Genomic DNA, 16,933 nt, shown 5'->3' on the forward strand with positions numbered 1-16,933 from the left:
GCTGGTTTCTCTGGTCGTGGCTGGTTTCTCTGGTCGCGGCTCGTTTCTCTGGTCGCGGCTGGTTTCTCTGGTCGCGGCTGGTTTCTCTGGTCGTTTCTCTGGTCGTTTCTCTGGTCGTTTCTCTGGTCGTTTCTCTGGTCGTTTCTCTGGTCGTTTCTCTGGTCGTTTCTCTGGTCGTTTCTCTGGTCGTTTCTCTGGTCGTGGCTGGTTTCTCTGGTCGTGGCTTGTTTCTCTGGTCGTGGCTGGTTTCTCTGGTCGTGGCTTGTTTCTCTGGTCGTGGCTGGTTTCTCTGGTCGCGGCTTGTTTCTCTGGTCGCGGCTGGTTTCTCTGGTCGTGGCTGGTTTCTTTGGTCGTGGCTTGTTTCTCTGGTCGTGGCTGGTTTCTCTGGTCGTGGCTTGTTTCTCTGGTCATGGCTGGTTTCTCTGGTCGTGGCTGGTTTGTCTGGTCGTGGCTGGTTTCTCTGGTCGTGGCTGGTTTCTCTGGTCGTGGCTGGTTTCTCTGGTCGTGGCTTGTTTCTCTGGTCGTGGCTGGTTTCTCTGGTCGTGGCTGGTTTCTCTGGTCGTGGCTGGTTTCTCTGGTCGTGGCTGGTTTCTCTGGTCGTGGCTGGTTTCTCTGGTCGTGGCTGGTTTCTCTGGTCGTGGCTGGTTTCTCTGGTCGCGGCTCGTTTCTCTGGTCGCGGCTGGTTTCTCTGGTCGCGGCTGGTTTCTCTGGTCGTTTCTCTGGTCGTTTCTCTGGTCGTTTCTCTGGTCGTTTCTCTGGTCGTTTCTCTGGTCGTTTCTCTGGTCGTTTCTCTGGTCGTTTCTCTGGTCGTTTTTCTGGTCGTGGCTGGTTTCTCTGGTCGTGGCTTGTTTCTCTGGTCGTGGCTGGTTTCTCTGGTCGTGGCTTGTTTCTCTGGTCGTGGCTGGTTTCTCTGGTCGCGGCTTGTTTCTCTGGTCGCGGCTGGTTTCTCTGGTCGCGGCTGGTTTCTTTGGTCGTGGCTTGTTTCTCTGGTCGTGGCTGGTTTCTCTGGTCGTGGCTTGTTTCTCTGGTCGTGGCTGGTTTCTCTGGTCGTGGCTGGTTTCTCTGGTCGTGGCTGGTTTCTCTGGTCGTGGCTGGTTTCTCTGGTCGTGGCTGGTTTCTCTGGTCGTGGCTGGTTTCTCTGGTCGTGGCTGGTTTCTCTGGTCGTGGCTTGTTTCTCTGGTCGTGGCTGGTTTCTCTGGTCGTGGCTGGTTTCTCTGGTCGTGGCTGGTTTCTCTGGTCGTGGCTGGTTTCTCTGGTCGTGGCTGGTTTCTCTGGTCGTGGCTGGTTTCTCTGGTCGTGGCTGGTTTCTCTGGTCGTGGCTCGTTTCTCTGGTCGCGGCTGGTTTCTCTGGTCGCGGCTGGTTTCTCTGGTCGCGGCTGGTTTCTCTGGTCGTTTCTCTGGTCGTGGCTGGTTTCTCTGGTCGTGGCTCGTTTCTCTGGTCGCGGCTGGTTTCTCTGGTCGCGGCTGGTTTCTCTGGTCGTTTCTCTGGTCGTTTCTCTGGTCGTTTCTCTGGTCGTTTCTCTGGTCGTTTCTCTGGTCGTTTCTCTGGTCGTTTCTCTGGTCGTTTCTCTGGTCGTTTCTCTGGTCGTTTCTCTGGTCGTGGCTGGTTTCTCTGGTCGTGGCTTGTTTCTCTGGTCGTGGCTGGTTTCTCTGGTCGTGGCTTGTTTCTCTGGTCGTGGCTGGTTTCTCTGGTCGTGGCTTGTTTCTCTGGTCGCGGCTGGTTTCTCTGGTCGTGGCTGGTTTCTATGGTCGTGGCTTGTTTCTCTGGTCGTGGCTGGTTTCTCTGGTCGTGGCTTGTTTCTCTGGTCGTGGCTGGTTTCTCTGGTCGTGGCTGGTTTCTCTGGTCGTGGCTGGTTTTTCTGGTCGTGGCTGGTTTCTCTGGTCGTGGCTGGTTTCTCTGGTCGTGGCTGGTTTCTCTGGTCGTGGCTGGTTTCTTTGGTCGTGGCTTGTTTCTCTGGTCGTGGCTTGTTTCTCTGGTCGTGGCTGGTTTCTCTGGTCGTGGCTGGTTTCTCTGGTCGTGGCTGGTTTCTCTGGTCGTGGCTGGTTTCTCTGGTCGTGGCTTGTTTCTCTGGTCGTGGCTGGTTTCTCTGGTCGTGGCTGGTTTCTCTGGTCGTGGCTGGTTTCTCTGGTCGTGGCTGGTTTCTCTGGTCGTGGCTGGTTTCTCTGGTCGTGGCTTGTTTCTCTGGTCGTGGCTGGTTTCTCTGGTCGTGGCTTGTTTCTCTGGTCGTGGCTGGTTTCTCTGGTCGTGGCTTGTTTCTCTGGTCGCGGCTGGTTTCTCTGGTCGCGGCTGGTTTCTCTGGTCGCGGCTGGTTTCTCTGGTCGCGGCTGGTTTCTCTGGTCGTTTCTCTGGTCGTTTCTCTGGTCGTTTCTCTGGTCGTTTCTCTGGTCGTTTCTCTGGTCGTTTCTCTGGTCGTTTCTCTGGTCGTTTCTCTGGTCGTTTCTCTGGTCGTGGCTGGTTTCTCTGGTCGTGGCTTGTTTCTCTGGTCGTGGCTGGTTTCTCTGGTCGTGGCTTGTTTCTCTGGTCGTGGCTGGTTTCTCTGGTCGTGGCTTGTTTCTCTGGTCGCGGCTGGTTTCTCTGGTCGCGGCTGGTTTCTCTGGTCGTGGCTCGTTTCTCTGGTCGTGGCTGGTTTCTTTGGTCGTGGCTGGTTTCTCTGGTCGTGGCTTGTTTCTCTGGTCGTGGCTGGTTTCTCTGGTCCTGGCTTGTTTCTCTGGTCGCGGCTGGTTTCTCTGGTCGTGGCTGGTTTCTTTGGTCGTGGCTTGTTTCTCTGGTCGTGGCTGGTTTCTTTGGTCGTGGCTTGTTTCTCTGGTCGTGGCTGGTTTCTCTGGTCGTGGCTGGTTTCTCTGGTCGTGGCTGGTTTCTCTGGTCGTGGCTGGTTTCTCTGGTCGTGGCTGGTTTCTCTGGTCGTGGCTGGTTTCTTTGGTCGCGGCTGGTTTCTCTGGTCGCGGCTGGTTTCTCTGGTCGCGGCTCGTTTCTCTGGTCGCGGCTCGTTTCTCTGGTCGTTTCTCTGGTCGTGGCTGGTTTCTCTGGTCGTGGCTTGTTTCTCTGGTCGTGGCTGGTTTCTCTGGTCGTGGCTTGTTTCTCTGGTCGTGGCTGGTTTCTCTGGTCGTGGCTTGTTTCTCTGGTCGCGGCTGGTTTCTCTGGTCGCGGCTGGTTTCTCTGGTCGTGGCTGGTTTCTCTGGTCGTGGCTTGTTTCTCTGGTCGCGGCTGGTTTCTCTGGTCGTGGCTGGTTTCTCTGGTCGTGGCTCGTTTCTCTGGTCGTGGCTGGTTTCTTTGGTCGTGGCTGGTTTCTCTGGTCGTGGCTTGTTTCTCTGGTCGTGGCTGGTTTCTCTGGTCGTGGCTGGTTTCTCTGGTCGTGGCTGGTTTCTCTGGTCGTGGCTGGTTTCTCTGGTCGTGGCTGGTTTCTCTGGTCGTGGCTTGTTTCTCTGGTCGTGGCTGGTTTCTCTGGTCGTGGCTGGTTTCTCTGGTCGTGGCTGGTTTCTCTGGTCGTGGCTGGTTTCTCTGGTCGTGGCTGGTTTCTCTGGTCGTGGCTTGTTTCTCTGGTCGTGGCTGGTTTCTCTGGTCGTGGCTTGTTTCTCTGGTCGTGGCTGGTTTCTCTGGTCGTGGCTTGTTTCTCTGGTCGCGGCTGGTTTCTCTGGTCGCGGCTGGTTTCTCTGGTCGCGGCTGGTTTCTCTGGTCGTTTCTCTGGTCGTTTCTCTGGTCGTTTCTCTGGTCGTTTCTCTGGTCGTTTCTCTGGTCGTTTCTCTGGTCGTTTCTCTGGTCGTTTCTCTGGTCGTTTCTCTGGTCGTGGCTGGTTTCTCTGGTCGTGGCTTGTTTCTCTGGTCGTGGCTGGTTTCTCTGGTCGTGGCTTGTTTCTCTGGTCGTGGCTGGTTTCTCTGGTCGTGGCTTGTTTCTCTGGTCGCGGCTGGTTTCTCTGGTCGCGGCTGGTTTCTCTGGTCGTGGCTCGTTTCTCTGGTCGTGGCTGGTTTCTTTGGTCGTGGCTGGTTTCTCTGGTCGTGGCTTGTTTCTCTGGTCGTGGCTGGTTTCTCTGGTCCTGGCTTGTTTCTCTGGTCGCGGCTGGTTTCTCTGGTCGTGGCTGGTTTCTTTGGTCGTGGCTTGTTTCTCTGGTCGTGGCTGGTTTCTCTGGTCGTGGCTTGTTTCTCTGGTCGTGGCTGGTTTCTCTGGTCGTGGCTGGTTTCTCTGGTCGTGGCTGGTTTCTCTGGTCGTGGCTGGTTTCTCTGGTCGTGGCTGGTTTCTCTGGTCGTGGCTGGTTTCTTTGGTCGCGGCTGGTTTCTCTGGTCGCGGCTGGTTTCTCTGGTCGCGGCTCGTTTCTCTGGTCGCGGCTCGTTTCTCTGGTCGTTTCTCTGGTCGTGGCTGGTTTCTCTGGTCGTGGCTTGTTTCTCTGGTCGTGGCTGGTTTCTCTGGTCGTGGCTTGTTTCTCTGGTCGTGGCTGGTTTCTCTGGTCGTGGCTTGTTTCTCTGGTCGCGGCTGGTTTCTCTGGTCGCGGCTGGTTTCTCTGGTCGTGGCTGGTTTCTTTGGTCGTGGCTTGTTTCTCTGGTCGTGGCTGGTTTCTCTGGTCGTGGCTTGTTTCTCTGGTCGTGGCTGGTTTCTCTGGTCGTGGCTGGTTTCTCTGGTCGTGGCTGGTTTCTCTGGTCGCGGCTGGTTTCTTTGGTCGCGGCTGGTTTCTCTGGTCGCGGCTGGTTTCTCTGGTCGCGGCTCGTTTCTCTGGTCGCGGCTCGTTTCTCTGGTCGTTTCTCTGGTCGTTTCTCTGGTCGTTTCTCTGGTCGTTTCTCTGGTCGTGGCTGGTTTCTCTGGTCGTGGCTTGTTTCTCTGGTCGTGGCTGGTTTCTCTGGTCGTGGCTTGTTTCTCTGGTCGTGGCTTGTTTCTCTGGTCGTGGCTGGTTTCCCTGGTCGTGGCTTGTTTCTCTGGTCGTGGCTGGTTTCTCTGGTCGTGGCTGGTTTCTCTGGTCGTGGCTTGTTTCTCTGGTCGTGGCTTGTTTCTCTGGTCGTGGCTGGTTTCTCTGGTCGTGGCTGGTTTCTCTGGTCGTGGCTGGTTTCTCTGGTCGTGGCTGGTTTCTTTGGTCGTGGCTTGTTTCTCTGGTCGTGGCTGGTTTCTCTGGTCGTGGCTTGTTTCTCTGGTCGTGGCTGGTTTCTCTGGTCGTGGCTGGTTTCTCTGGTCGTGGCTGGTTTCTCTGGTCGTGGCTTGTTTCTCTGGTCGTGGCTGGTTTCTCTGGTCGTGGCTGGTTTCTCTGGTCGTGGCTGGTTTCTCTGGTCGTGGCTGGTTTCTCTGGTCGTGGCTTGTTTCTCTGGTCGTGGCTGGTTTCTCTGGTCGTGGCTGGTTTCTCTGGTCGTGGCTGGTTTCTCTGGTCGTGGCTCGTTTCTCTGGTCGCGGCTGGTTTCTCTGGTCGCGGCTGGTTTCTCTGGTCGCGGCTCGTTTCTCTGGTCGTTTCTCTGGTCGTTTCTCTGGTCGTTTCTCTGGTCGTTTCTCTGGTCGTTTCTCTGGTCGTTTCTCTGGTCGTGGCTGGTTTCTCTGGTCGTGGCTTGTTTCTCTGGTCGTGGCTGGTTTCTCTGGTCGTGGCTTGTTTCTCTGGTCGTGGCTGGTTTCTCTGGTCGTGGCTTGTTTCTCTGGTCGCGGCTGGTATCTCTGGTCGCGGCTGGTTTCTCTGGTCGTGGCTGGTTTCTCTGGTCGTGGCTGGTTTCTTTGGTCGTGGCTGGTTTCTCTGGTCGTGGCTTGTTTCTCTGGTCGTGGCTTGTTTCTCTGGTCGTGGCTGGTTTCTCTGGTCGTGGCTGGTTTCTCTGGTCGTGGCTGGTTTCTTTGGTCGTGGCTTGTTTCTCTGGTCGTGGCTGGTTTCTCTGGTCGTGGCTTGTTTCTCTGGTCGTGGCTGGTTTCTCTGGTCGTGGCTGGTTTCTCTGGTCGTGGCTGGTTTCTCTGGTCGTGGCTGGTTTCTTTGGTCGCGGCTGGTTTCTCTGGTCGCGGCTGGTTTCTCTGGTCGCGGCTGGTTTCTCTGGTCGTGGCTCGTTTCTCTGGTCGCGGCTCGTTTCTCTGGTCGTTTCTCTGGTCGTGGCTGGTTTCTCTGGTCGTGGCTTGTTTCTCTGGTCGTGGCTGGTTTCTCTGGTCGTGGCTTGTTTCTCTGGTCGTGGCTGGTTTCTCTGGTCGTGGCTTGTTTCTCTGGTCGCGGCTGGTTTCTCTGGTCGCGGCTGGTTTCTCTGGTCGTGGCTGGTTTCTTTGGTCGTGGCTTGTTTCTCTGGTCGTGGCTGGTTTCTCTGGTCGTGGCTTGTTTCTCTGGTCGTGGCTGGTTTCTCTGGTCGTGGCTGGTTTCTCTGGTCGTGGCTGGTTTCTCTGGTCGCGGCTGGTTTCTTTGGTCGCGGCTGGTTTCTCTGGTCGCGGCTGGTTTCTCTGGTCGCGGCTCGTTTCTCTGGTCGCGGCTCGTTTCTCTGGTCGCGGCTCGTTTCTCTGGTCGTTTCTCTGGTCGTTTCTCTGGTCGTTTCTCTGGTCGTTTCTCTGGTCGTGGCTGGTTTCTCTGGTCGCGGCTTGTTTCTCTGGTCGCGGCTGGTTTCTCTGGTCGCGGCTGGTTTCTCTGGTCGCGGCTTGTTTCTCTGGTCGCGGCTGGTTTCTCTGGTCGCGGCTGGTTTCTCTGGTCGTGGCTGGTTTCTCTGGTCGCGGCTTGTTTCTCTGGTCGTGGCTTGTTCCGGTTGCGGTCATGTTGAGTGCGTGTCCCGTAGCTCTTTGTTTACGGCGTGTTGTGGTGTTCGGCCCTCAGTTTCCGTATGGTCCCGTTCCTGACGGAGCTCCGGGCTGTGATGGACTGGGTTTGGACCGACACGTCGCTCTCGCTCTCCAGCTGGATCTGTGTGGAGGACATCTACGCCCACATCTTCATCCTCAAGTGCTGGAGGGAGTCGGAGAAGGTCAGAGGAAACAAGAGTATTTGTCTACATTTTTTGGTAGTTTTGACGAGTAAATGAATGGTTTGAATTCAGTGGTGGAAAGTAACAAAGTACAAAAGTAAAAGTACTGTATTTAAGTATAATCTTTAGGTATCTGCACTTTACTTAAATACATTTTATATTGGATAATCTTCACTTTATCTGAATTTAAAAGCGGGATTTGTACTTTCTGTTAAATGTTCAAACTAGATTTAAAAGTATTTGGTTTGAGTTCATCTAAATTGCAATGTTTATGGAGATATTTTACCTGAAGGTTTTGAGTTCAAGTCTTTGAGGCATAAAATTGACCAAAAATGTGATGAAATAGATTTAGTCGCTTGTGTGGGACAAAAATCAACAAACATTTTCATCACAATCTTTACATTTGACTTTTTAATAGTTCCAAAAGCTATAATAAACACTTTGTCACTCTAAAAGTACATTTGTATATGTATACTTTTAGAATCTTTTATTTGATACTTTTACTTTCGTTGCTCTTGTATCTGTACTTTAACTTAATAACAAAATTCTTCCACCAATGCTTAAATTATTGAACTTGTTTCAACATATTTTACATATTTCCACCTAAATGTTTTTTAAATAGTACTTGGTTTTACACGGTTTTAGTAAATTATTGTTTTTTGAAGAAAGAAAACACATTTTTTTCACGTTATAGACAGATAAACTTGAAATCCCGATGGACATTTCATTTTGTCCAGCTGCTTTCACACAGATTACAATATATAATGATGATAAAAACAGAATAAATAAAACAAATTGCCAAAACTATGGACCCAGATTACATCATTTCAAACAATTCAGGTCTTTATTGCGGTGGAAAAATCCTTCAAATTCAGATAACTTTATTCACACAGGTAGAACAATAAAAACGTGTAAATTGCCCTTGCGCCAATCAAACAAAAACACGCACAAAACTGTGAAACACGTGACCTCTGACCCGGGCCGTGTCTCGCCTCGCCGCCTGCAGAGATACCCGCAGCCGCGCGGGCAGAAGAAGAAGAAGGTGGTGAAGTACGGCATGGGCGGCATGATCGTGGTGCTGCTCATCTGCATCGTCTGGTTCCCGCTGCTCTTCATGTCGCTCGTCAAGTCCGTGGCGGGCGTGGTCAACCCGCCCCAGGACGTATCCTTCGAGATCACGCTGGCGGGATTTCAGGTACCGGCCCGGCGTCGAAACGCGCGGCTGTTGGTGTGGTTGTGTGTAAATGTGGTGTTTTGTGTGTCCAGCCCATCTTCACCATGAGCGCGCAGCAGAAGCAGCTCCAGAACGTGTCGCAGGCCGAGTTCGACCTGTTCGTGAGGAAGTACCTGGGAGACGACGTACGTATTATGTGCAGACTTGTGATGAAATATACGCAATGTTTTGAAGTAGTAGTAGTAGTAGTAGTAGTTGTAGTTGTAGTAGTAGTAGTAGTAGTAGTTGTAGTTGTAGTTGTAGTAGTAGTAGTAGTAGTAGTGGTAGTGGTAGTGGTAGTGGTAGTGGTTGTGGTAGTGGTAGTGGTAGTGGTAGTGGTAGTGGTAGTGGTTGTGGTTGTGGTAGTGGTAGTGGTAGTGGTAGTGGTAGTGGCAGTGGCTGTGGCAGTGGCAGTGGCAGTGGCTGTGGCTGTGGCTGTGGCAGTGGCTGTGGCTGTGGCTGTGGCAGTGGCAGTGGCTGTGGCTGTGGCAGTGGCAGTGGCAGTGGCTGTGGCAGTGGCTGTGGCAGTGGCAGTGGCAGTAGCTGTAGCTGTAGCTGTAGCTGTAGCTGTAGCTGTAGCAGTAGCTGTAGCAGTAGCAGTAGCAGTTGCAGTAGCAGTAGCTGTAGCTGTAGCTGTAGCTGTTGCAGTAGCAGTAGCAGTAGCTGTAGCTGTAGCAGTAGCTGTAGCAGTTGCAGTAGCAGTAGCAGTAGCTGTAGCTGTAGCAGTAGCAGTTTCAGTAGCAGTAGCTGTAGCAGTTGCAGTAGCAGTAGGAGTAGCTGTAGCTGTAGCAGTAGCAGTTGCAGTAGCAGTGGCTGTGGCAGTGGCAGTGGCAGTAGCTGTAGCAGTAGCAGTTGCAGTAGCAGTAGCAGTTGCAGTAGCAGTAGCAGTAGCTGTAGCAGTAGCAGTTGCAGTAGCAGTAGCAGTAGCTGTAGCAGTAGCAGTAGCAGTAGCAGTTGCAGTAGCAGTAGCAGTAGCAGTAGCAGTTGCAGTAGCAGTAGCAGTAGCTGTAGCAGTTGCAGTTGCAGTTGCAGTTGCAGTAGCAGTAGCTGTAGCTGTAGCAGTAGCAGTAGCAGTAGCAGTAGCAGTAGCTGTAGCAGTAGCAGTAGCAGTAGCAGTAGCTGTAGCTGTAGCTGTAGCAGTAGCAGTAGCTGTAGCAGTAGCAGTAGCAGTGGCTGTGGCAGTGGCAGTGGCAGTGGCAGTGGCAGTAGCAGTAGCAGTGGCTGTGGCAGTGGCAGTGGCAGTAGCTGTAGCAGTAGCAGTAGCAGTTGCAGTGGCAGTGGCTGTGGCAGTGGCAGTGGCAGTGGCAGTGGCAGTAGCTGTAGCAGTAGCAGTTGCAGTTGCAGTAGCAGTAGCTGTAGCAGTAGCAGTTGCAGTAGCTGTAGCTGTAGCTGTTGCAGTAGCAGTAGCAGTAGCTGTAGCAGTAGCAGTTGCAGTTGCAGTAGCAGTAGCAGTAGCTGTAGCTGTAGCTGTAGCTGTAGCAGTAGCAGTAGCAGTAGCAGTAGCAGTAGCAGTAGCTGTAGCTGTAGCAGTTGCAGTAGCAGTAGCAGTAGCAGTAGCAGTAGCTGTAGCAGTAGCAGTAGCTGTAGCTGTAGCAGTGGCAGTGGCAGTGGCAGTAGCAGTAGCAGTAGCAGTAGCAGTTGCAGTGGCAGTGGCAGTGGCTGTGGCAGTGGCAGTGGCAGTAGCTGTAGCAGTTGCAGTTGCAGTAGCAGTAGCTGTAGCAGTAGCAGTAGCAGTAGCAGTAGCTGTAGCTGTAGCAGTAGCAGTAGCAGTTGCAGTAGCAGTAGCAGTAGCAGTAGCTGTAGCAGTTGCAGTTGCAGTTGCACTAGCAGTAGCTGTTGCAGTAGCAGTAGCAGTAGCAGTAGCTGTAGCAGTTGCAGTAGCAGTAGCAGTAGCTGTAGCTGTAGCAGTAGCAGTTTCAGTAGCAGTAGCTGTAGCAGTAGCAGTTGCAGTAGCAGTAGGAGTAGCTGTAGCTGTAGCAGTAGCAGTAGCAGTAGCAGTGGCTGTGGCAGTGGCAGTGGCAGTGGCTGTAGCAGTAGCAGTTGCAGTTGCAGTAGCAGTAGCAGTAGCTGTAGCAGTAGCAGTAGCAGTTGCAGTAGCAGTAGCAGTAGCTGTAGCAGTTGCAGTAGCAGTAGCAGTAGCTGTAGCAGTTGCAGTTGCAGTAGCAGTAGCTGTAGCTGTAGCAGTAGCAGTAGCAGTAGCAGTAGCAGTAGCAGTAGCAGTAGCAGTAGCTGTAGCTGTAGCTGTAGCAGTAGCAGTAGCTGTAGCTGTAGCAGTGGCAGTGGCAGTGGCAGTGGCAGTGGCAGTGGCAGTGGCTGTGGCAGTGGCAGTGGCAGTGGCTGTGGCAGTGGCAGTGGCAGTGGCAGTGGCAGTGGCAGTGGCAGTGGCAGTAGCTGTAGCAGTTGCAGTTGCAGTAGCAGTAGCAGTAGCAGTAGCAGTAGCAGTAGCAGTAGCTGTAGCTGTAGCAGTAGCAGTAGCAGTAGCAGTAGCAGTAGCTGTAGCAGTTGCAGTTGCAGTAGCAGTAGCAGTAGCAGTAGCAGTAGCTGTAGCAGTAGCAGTAGCAGTAGCTGTAGCTGTAGCTGTAGCTGTAGCTGTAGCTGTAGCAGTGGCAGTGGCAGTGGCAGTGGCTGTGGCAGTGGCAGTGGCAGTGGCTGTGGCTGTGGCAGTGGCAGTGGCAGTGGCAGTGGCAGTGGCTGTAGCAGTAGCAGTTGCAGTGGCTGTGGCTGTGGCAGTGGCAGTGGCAGTGGCAGTGGCAGTGGCAGTGGCAGTGGCAGTGGCTGTGGCTGTGGCTGTGGCAGTGGCAGTGGCTGTAGCAGTAGCAGTTGCAGTTGCAGTTGCAGTAGCAGTGGCTGTGGCAGTGGCAGTGGCAGTGGCAGTGGCTGTGGCTGTGGCAGTGGCAGTGGCTGTAGCAGTAGCACTTGCAGTGGCAGTGGCTGTGGCTGTGGCAGTGGCAGTGGCAGTGGCAGTAGCTGTAGCTGTTGCAGTTGCAGTTGCAGTAGCAGTAGCAGTAGCAGTAGCAGTAGCAGTTGCAGTAGCTGTAGCTGTAGCTGTAGCAGTAGCAGTAGCAGTAGCAGTAGCAGTAGCTGTAGCAGTAGCAGTAGCAGTAGCAGTAGCAGTAGCTGTAGCTGTTGCAGTTGCAGTAGCAGTAGCAGTAGCTGTAGCAGTAGCAGTTGCAGTTGCAGTAGCAGTGGCTGTGGCTGTGGCTGTGGCTGTGGCAGTGGCAGTGGCAGTGGCAGTGGCTGTGGCTGTGGCAGTGGCAGTGGCAGTGGCTGTGGCTGTGGCAGTGGCAGTGGCTGTAGCAGTAGCAGTTGCAGTTGCAGTTGCAGTGGCTGTGGCAGTGGCAGTGGCAGTGGCAGTGGCAGTGGCAGTGGCTGTGGCTGTGGCAGTGGCAGTGGCTGTAGCAGTAGCAGTTGCAGTTGCAGTTGCAGTAGCAGTGGCTGTGGCAGTGGCAGTGGCAGTGGCAGTAGCTGTAGCAGTAGCAGTTGCAGTTGCAGTAGCAGTAGCAGTAGCTGTAGCAGTAGCAGTAGCAGTTGCAGTAGCAGTAGCAGTAGCTGTAGCAGTAGCAGTAGCAGTAGCAGTAGCAGTAGCAGTAGCTGTAGCAGTTGCAGTTGCAGTAGCAGTAGCAGTAGCTGTAGCAGTAGCAGTAGCAGTAGCAGTAGCAGTAGCAGTAGCTGTAGCAGTAGCAGTAGCAGTAGCAGTAGCTGTAGCTGTAGCTGTAGCAGTTGCAGTAGCAGTAGCAGTAGCAGTAGCAGTAGCTGTAGCAGTAGCAGTAGCAGTAGCTGTAGCTGTAGCAGTAGCAGTGGCAGTGGCAGTAGCAGTAGTAGCCTTCAGAAAAGCCGCTCCTCGGTGGCTCTCGCTTAAATCTCACATACGAGACGGACGAGTAGATTAAAAAGGAAACTACCCACACAGAGTTCAATTTACCGTATTTTCCGGACTATAAGTTGCACCTTTTTTAATAGTTTTGGCCGGGGTGCGATTTATACTTATACTTATACTCCGGAGCGACTTATATGTGATATTATTTGTTATTTTCACACTTACAACTGCATTTCATACTCCAGTGCGACTTATATATGTTTTTTCTTCTCTATTATGCATTTTTGGGCTGATGCCACTTATAGTCTGTAAAATACGGTCATTTCTTGGTTTTACCTCGTTACCTACAGTGTACATTCTAGTTATTGCTTCGATCCATTTCAAATATCATATAGAACTGATTGAGGGTTTCTAACGGGTGGAGAAAGTGTGGCGCTCTCAGAAGCTCTCAAAACTATTACTTATTTCTATAATCTGACCAAATATCTGACGTAAACTGCACTCACAAAACCACAAGCTCACAGGGTTTTATGCTAAATGAACCACCGTATTTACCGTACTATAAGGCGCACTTGATTATAAGGCGCATTAAGCGAAACAAAACCACACAAAATCGCTTTGAGGTCAGTAAGTACAACAATTAATCCATGTATAAGGCGCATTGTCGAAAATGAAAGGCTTTTAAGTGCGCCTTATAGTGCGGGAAATACAGTATGTATACGTAATAGTGTGCACAGTATTTAAAAAGGGTGGAATAAATGCCCAAATATTTACAATCCAAGCAAAAAGAATTAGTCAACTGACACAAATCTTGGACAGCTTTACTTTTTTCTGCAGTGGTTTTAAAACATGAATCACAGTATATCAATAATACATCATTATAAGTTTACGTTTGATAATACAAATCATTTTTCTATTCTCTGCGGCCGCTCTGACACCGTGTGTCCTGCAGGAGGCGCTGCAGTGGCTGGAGAGCTACATGCCCGAGGACCTGATCATCGCTGAGCTCAAGGGAAGTTCAAACTCTCTGTGGACGATCAGCCCTCCGAGTCGCTCCAACCTCATCGAGATGCTGGGCTCCGACGAGGACTTCCCCATCACGGTGTCCTGGTCTGTGCAGAGGTGAGCTGTTCATGAGCTGTTCGTGAGCTGTTCGTGAGCTGTTCGTGAGCTGTTCGTGAGCTGTTCGTGAGCTGTTCGTGAGCTGTTCGTGAGCTGTTCGTGAGCTGTTCATGACTAAACAGTAACTAAGTGAATCTCACTTTCCTTTTTCTGACTAAATAGTTTCTCTGCAGAAGCCGTAAACTCTGACTTGAACAGCTCTGGAGCTCTGGAGTGACAGGTCGAATGTTAAATTACTTAAATAATAAATGAATGTTCTTGTTTCCTGCAGAAACCTGAGTCTGGGAGCAAAATCTGAAACGGCGTCAGGGAAACTGGTGAAGCCTCTGGAGCCTCAGACCAAGAAGGAACTCATCGAGCTACTGAGCGGCACCGGCAACAAGAAAGTGTAAGACTTTCTCTTCCTGTTGGACAGGATTTACCCCCCATGTCGGGCACGACTGAGAGGACAGTGGGCCCAAGCAGAGCGCCAGGTTCTCTTCAAACCTACAGCCTGGATTCAAAAATGTATTCATATTTAAAACTCAGGACCCACAGGCCAGTGCAGAGAGGCAGGTGCAGAGAGGCAGGTGCAGAGAGGCAGGTGCAGAGAGGCAGGTGCAGAGAGGCAGGTGCAGAGAGGCAGTCGGGACGAGGATTGAAAACCCAGTCGCTGTTTTTCTGCTGTACTTTACCATTGACTATATTGACTGTTAGTCCGGAAGCCTCTGTCCGGATTCAGACAAGAACATGTTCTCGAGTCTGGAGAATGTTCTTGTCCGTTTTCCCCATCAACCCAAAGACACTCGTCCTCCAGATCCTCACATCCAGATCTGAAGAAGTGGCCTTAGCAGCGGCCCCCAACAGGCCCCCAACAGCCCCCCAACAGGCCCCCAACAGCCCCCCAACAGCCCCCCAACAGGCCCCCAACAGGCCCCCAACAGGCCCCCTGAGCTGAATCGAAGCATGCGTCGTTTTTCCCGCTCGATAACTCGTGCTGTGTTGGTGTTCATGTTCTAGCGTTCTTCCGGAGCTGTTCCCCCGGTACATCCGAGCTCCGAGCGACTCCGACTCTAAGGCGGTGGAGCAGCTCTACGACGGTCCGGACAGAGGTACACGACTCGATGCAGACTCCGTCCGAACGCTCGATGTAAACGCTTTGGCTTTGCAGAAAAGAAGATGTTCAACCTGTCGGTGACGCTGAAGCGCGCTCAGAACGACTCGGGGCAGATCCAGGAGTGGTGGATCGTGAGCCAGACCGAGCCAGGGCCGCTCGACAAAAGAGCCAAAAAGAAGTTCGACAACGGGCTCGACGTCTACGTGTTCAGCGACCAAGTCAGTCCCCCGAGTCTGGGCTTCCTGGCTGGATACGGGTGAGTGCGGACGGGTCGCTGCCATGGCAACGCTGTTCCGAGGGCGTCGCCATGTCAGGTGTTATGATTGTCGTGAGAAAAAACTGCGCGATTTTACGATTGTTGCGAAAAGAAAAGTCACGATTTTATGATTGTCGCGAAAAGAAAAGTTACGAACGTGTTTTGCACAAACGATTACAACATAGTTTTATGTAGTTAGAATACATAAAGTTAAATCAGTCATGTCCACTAATCTGATGGTTGAAAGTTTGATTCCTGCTGCTACCGTTGTGTCATAGGGCAAGACTCTCATTGTGACACTTTCAGAAGTATCAATACTATGAATAATAATATAAAATCCTATAAACTGAACAAAATTGGACAAAAATAAGAGATTTAGACTTGCCTTGATCTACAGCAGAATTCATATGGAAATATTAAAGCAACGGAAACAACTTTAAAATCTAGTGTTTTTTAAATGACCATAACTCTTTTCCGATGCCACTCTGGACCGACTGTGTCACTGGGGTCGTGTACGATAAATAAACCCTTTGTTCCGCAGGATCATGGGCCTGTACGCCTCGGTGGTCCTCGTCATCGGGAAGTTCGTGCGCGAGTTCTTCAGCGGGATTTCTCACACCATCATGTTCGAGGAGCTTCCGAACGTGGACCGCATCCTCAAACTCTGCACGGACATCTTCCTGGTCCGAGAGACCGGCGAACTGGACTTGGAAGAAGACATGTACTCCAAACTGATCTTCCTCTACCGATCGCCGGAGACCATGATCAAGTGGACACGCGAGAAAACCGAGTGACGCAAATCCCGACCTTTGATTCTAGAAAATGAGGGCTTTTTTTCCGGGAGAGACCTTGATCTTGGTGTTTCTCTCGATTTTGAGCCAAGTTAGCCGCAAATTTACAAGCTAACGAGTCAACGGCACCAAGGTTCGAGGAGACGAGTTACATTACGATGACTGAAAAGGACTGTGTTCTCGTGGAAACTTGGAGATTGCTTGGAGACAGTCTCGCCGTTTTTAAAGCCATCGACTTCAATGCAATTAATCCAGAAAAGACGCATTGTAGTTGCTTGGATTTTAATGGAAAAGACTCTTTAGAGGCAATAGACTCTGTGCGCAATGGCAAATGGTTAGCTCACTGTAAGCGCACTGTAAGCTCACTTTTACCTCACTGTTAGCTCCCTGTTAGTTCTTGGTAGTTCACTGTTAGCCCCCTGTTTGCTCACTGTTAGCTCACTGTTAGCTCATTGTTAGCTCACTGTTAGCTCATTGTTAGCTCACTTTTAGCTCATTGTTAGTTAAATGTTAGCCCCCTGTTGGCTAACTCTTATCTCACTGTTAGACTCCTGTGAGCTCATTGTTAGCCCCCTATCAGCTCACTGTTAGCTCACCATTAGCTCATTGTTAGCTCACTGTTAGCTCATTGTTAGGGATGGTCCAATGTGGATTTTTTTTTGAGCCGATATTGATAACCGATATTTGGCCTGCTGCTGTGGCTGATAACCATATTTATATTTTAAAATCCATCGTTAGGACCACAAATCTATCGTGAGTTGACGTAAAGTAAATTTAAGACAAATAATAACATAATGTGCGTTTACACAATCATGCTAATTATTCTACATCCCGGTTAAATACTGAGGCCAAACAGAGAGCAACACACAACACTCAGACTGGAGCACCGCCCTAAGAAATCTTAGTGCAAAAATATTGGCCGATGATGTGTCTCAATGCTAACGCTAATGCTAACTGAAGTAATCTAAAGTAATCCGTATACAACAACAATCGTAGTCTTTACCATACAGTTAATTTGTTCTTTCTAATCATCTACATTTTAAGTTTGACATTAGCTTTGCGACACGGTGAGCTAGCTAGCGCTCTGTTGTGCATAGAGTTTGTTGTGATTCAAGACGGCCCCTGGGTTTCAGTTTCCCGTTTTTGGCGCCATTTTGCGGAGTTTTGGACCATTCACGAGGCGGGACTGTTGACATTTAACCAACGTTCTATTCGGAACCCTTGGCCGGAGAAGACGTTTCGCTTAAGTCATTTTTGGACGCCATTTTATCTTCTTGTATGTTGCACAGACACAGACAGACGCAACCTATAAGCACCGAGTCGCTTTGAAAGGTGCTTGGATTTCGTCGGGTAACTCGTCAATCCAAGATGGCGGCTCCCTTTACGCGCTTGTTACCTCGAGCGAAAAGGTGACCCCCGAGGTACCGTCCTTCTACGCCGAAAAAACCTTTGCGAAACTACCCGACAACGGACCTGTATTCAACTACAAAACAAGGGCTCCCCCACCAACTGTTTCTCGATGAGCACAATCTCATATTTACAGACTTTGTCCAACTGGAAACGCAAAGGATTATGGGGCCGTGCAATAAACGACGCCGCGGAAAAAAAATTGGGAGTTCTGGCTTTTTTTTTAACCCGACGACACGAAAAAAACCACTCCGTACGAGACGTCGGACGTGAACTGGCCTCACGTTTCACCGGCGTCCGAACGTTGAAACAAACTTGCATACCTTTCTCAGGAAGAGTGGCGCGC

General features: G+C 51.4%; 1 protein-coding gene across 1 annotated transcript in view; it reads left to right on the forward strand.

The window, feature by feature from the left end:
* piezo2b (piezo-type mechanosensitive ion channel component 2b) overlaps positions 1-15,601 on the forward strand; it is a 181,959-nt gene extending 166,358 nt beyond the window's left edge. Inside the window, exons 49-56 of the mRNA XM_072440697.1 lie at positions 6,738-6,885; positions 7,892-8,080; positions 8,152-8,244; positions 12,868-13,037; positions 13,309-13,425; positions 14,037-14,128; positions 14,188-14,389; positions 14,931-15,601. Coding sequence (XP_072296798.1) covers positions 6,738-6,885; positions 7,892-8,080; positions 8,152-8,244; positions 12,868-13,037; positions 13,309-13,425; positions 14,037-14,128; positions 14,188-14,389; positions 14,931-15,183 — 1,264 coding nt within the window. The 3' untranslated portion in view covers positions 15,184-15,601. The remainder of the gene's footprint in view (positions 1-6,737; positions 6,886-7,891; positions 8,081-8,151; positions 8,245-12,867; positions 13,038-13,308; positions 13,426-14,036; positions 14,129-14,187; positions 14,390-14,930) is intronic.
* The last annotated feature ends 1,332 nt before the right edge of the window (positions 15,602-16,933 follow it).

The sequence above is a fragment of the Eucyclogobius newberryi genome, unplaced genomic scaffold (genome assembly GCF_026437365.1).
Source record: "Eucyclogobius newberryi isolate DKJ021-1_F unplaced genomic scaffold, fEucNew1.0.hap1 SCAF_12, whole genome shotgun sequence".
Classification (NCBI taxonomy): Eukaryota; Metazoa; Chordata; class Actinopteri; order Gobiiformes; family Gobiidae; genus Eucyclogobius; species Eucyclogobius newberryi.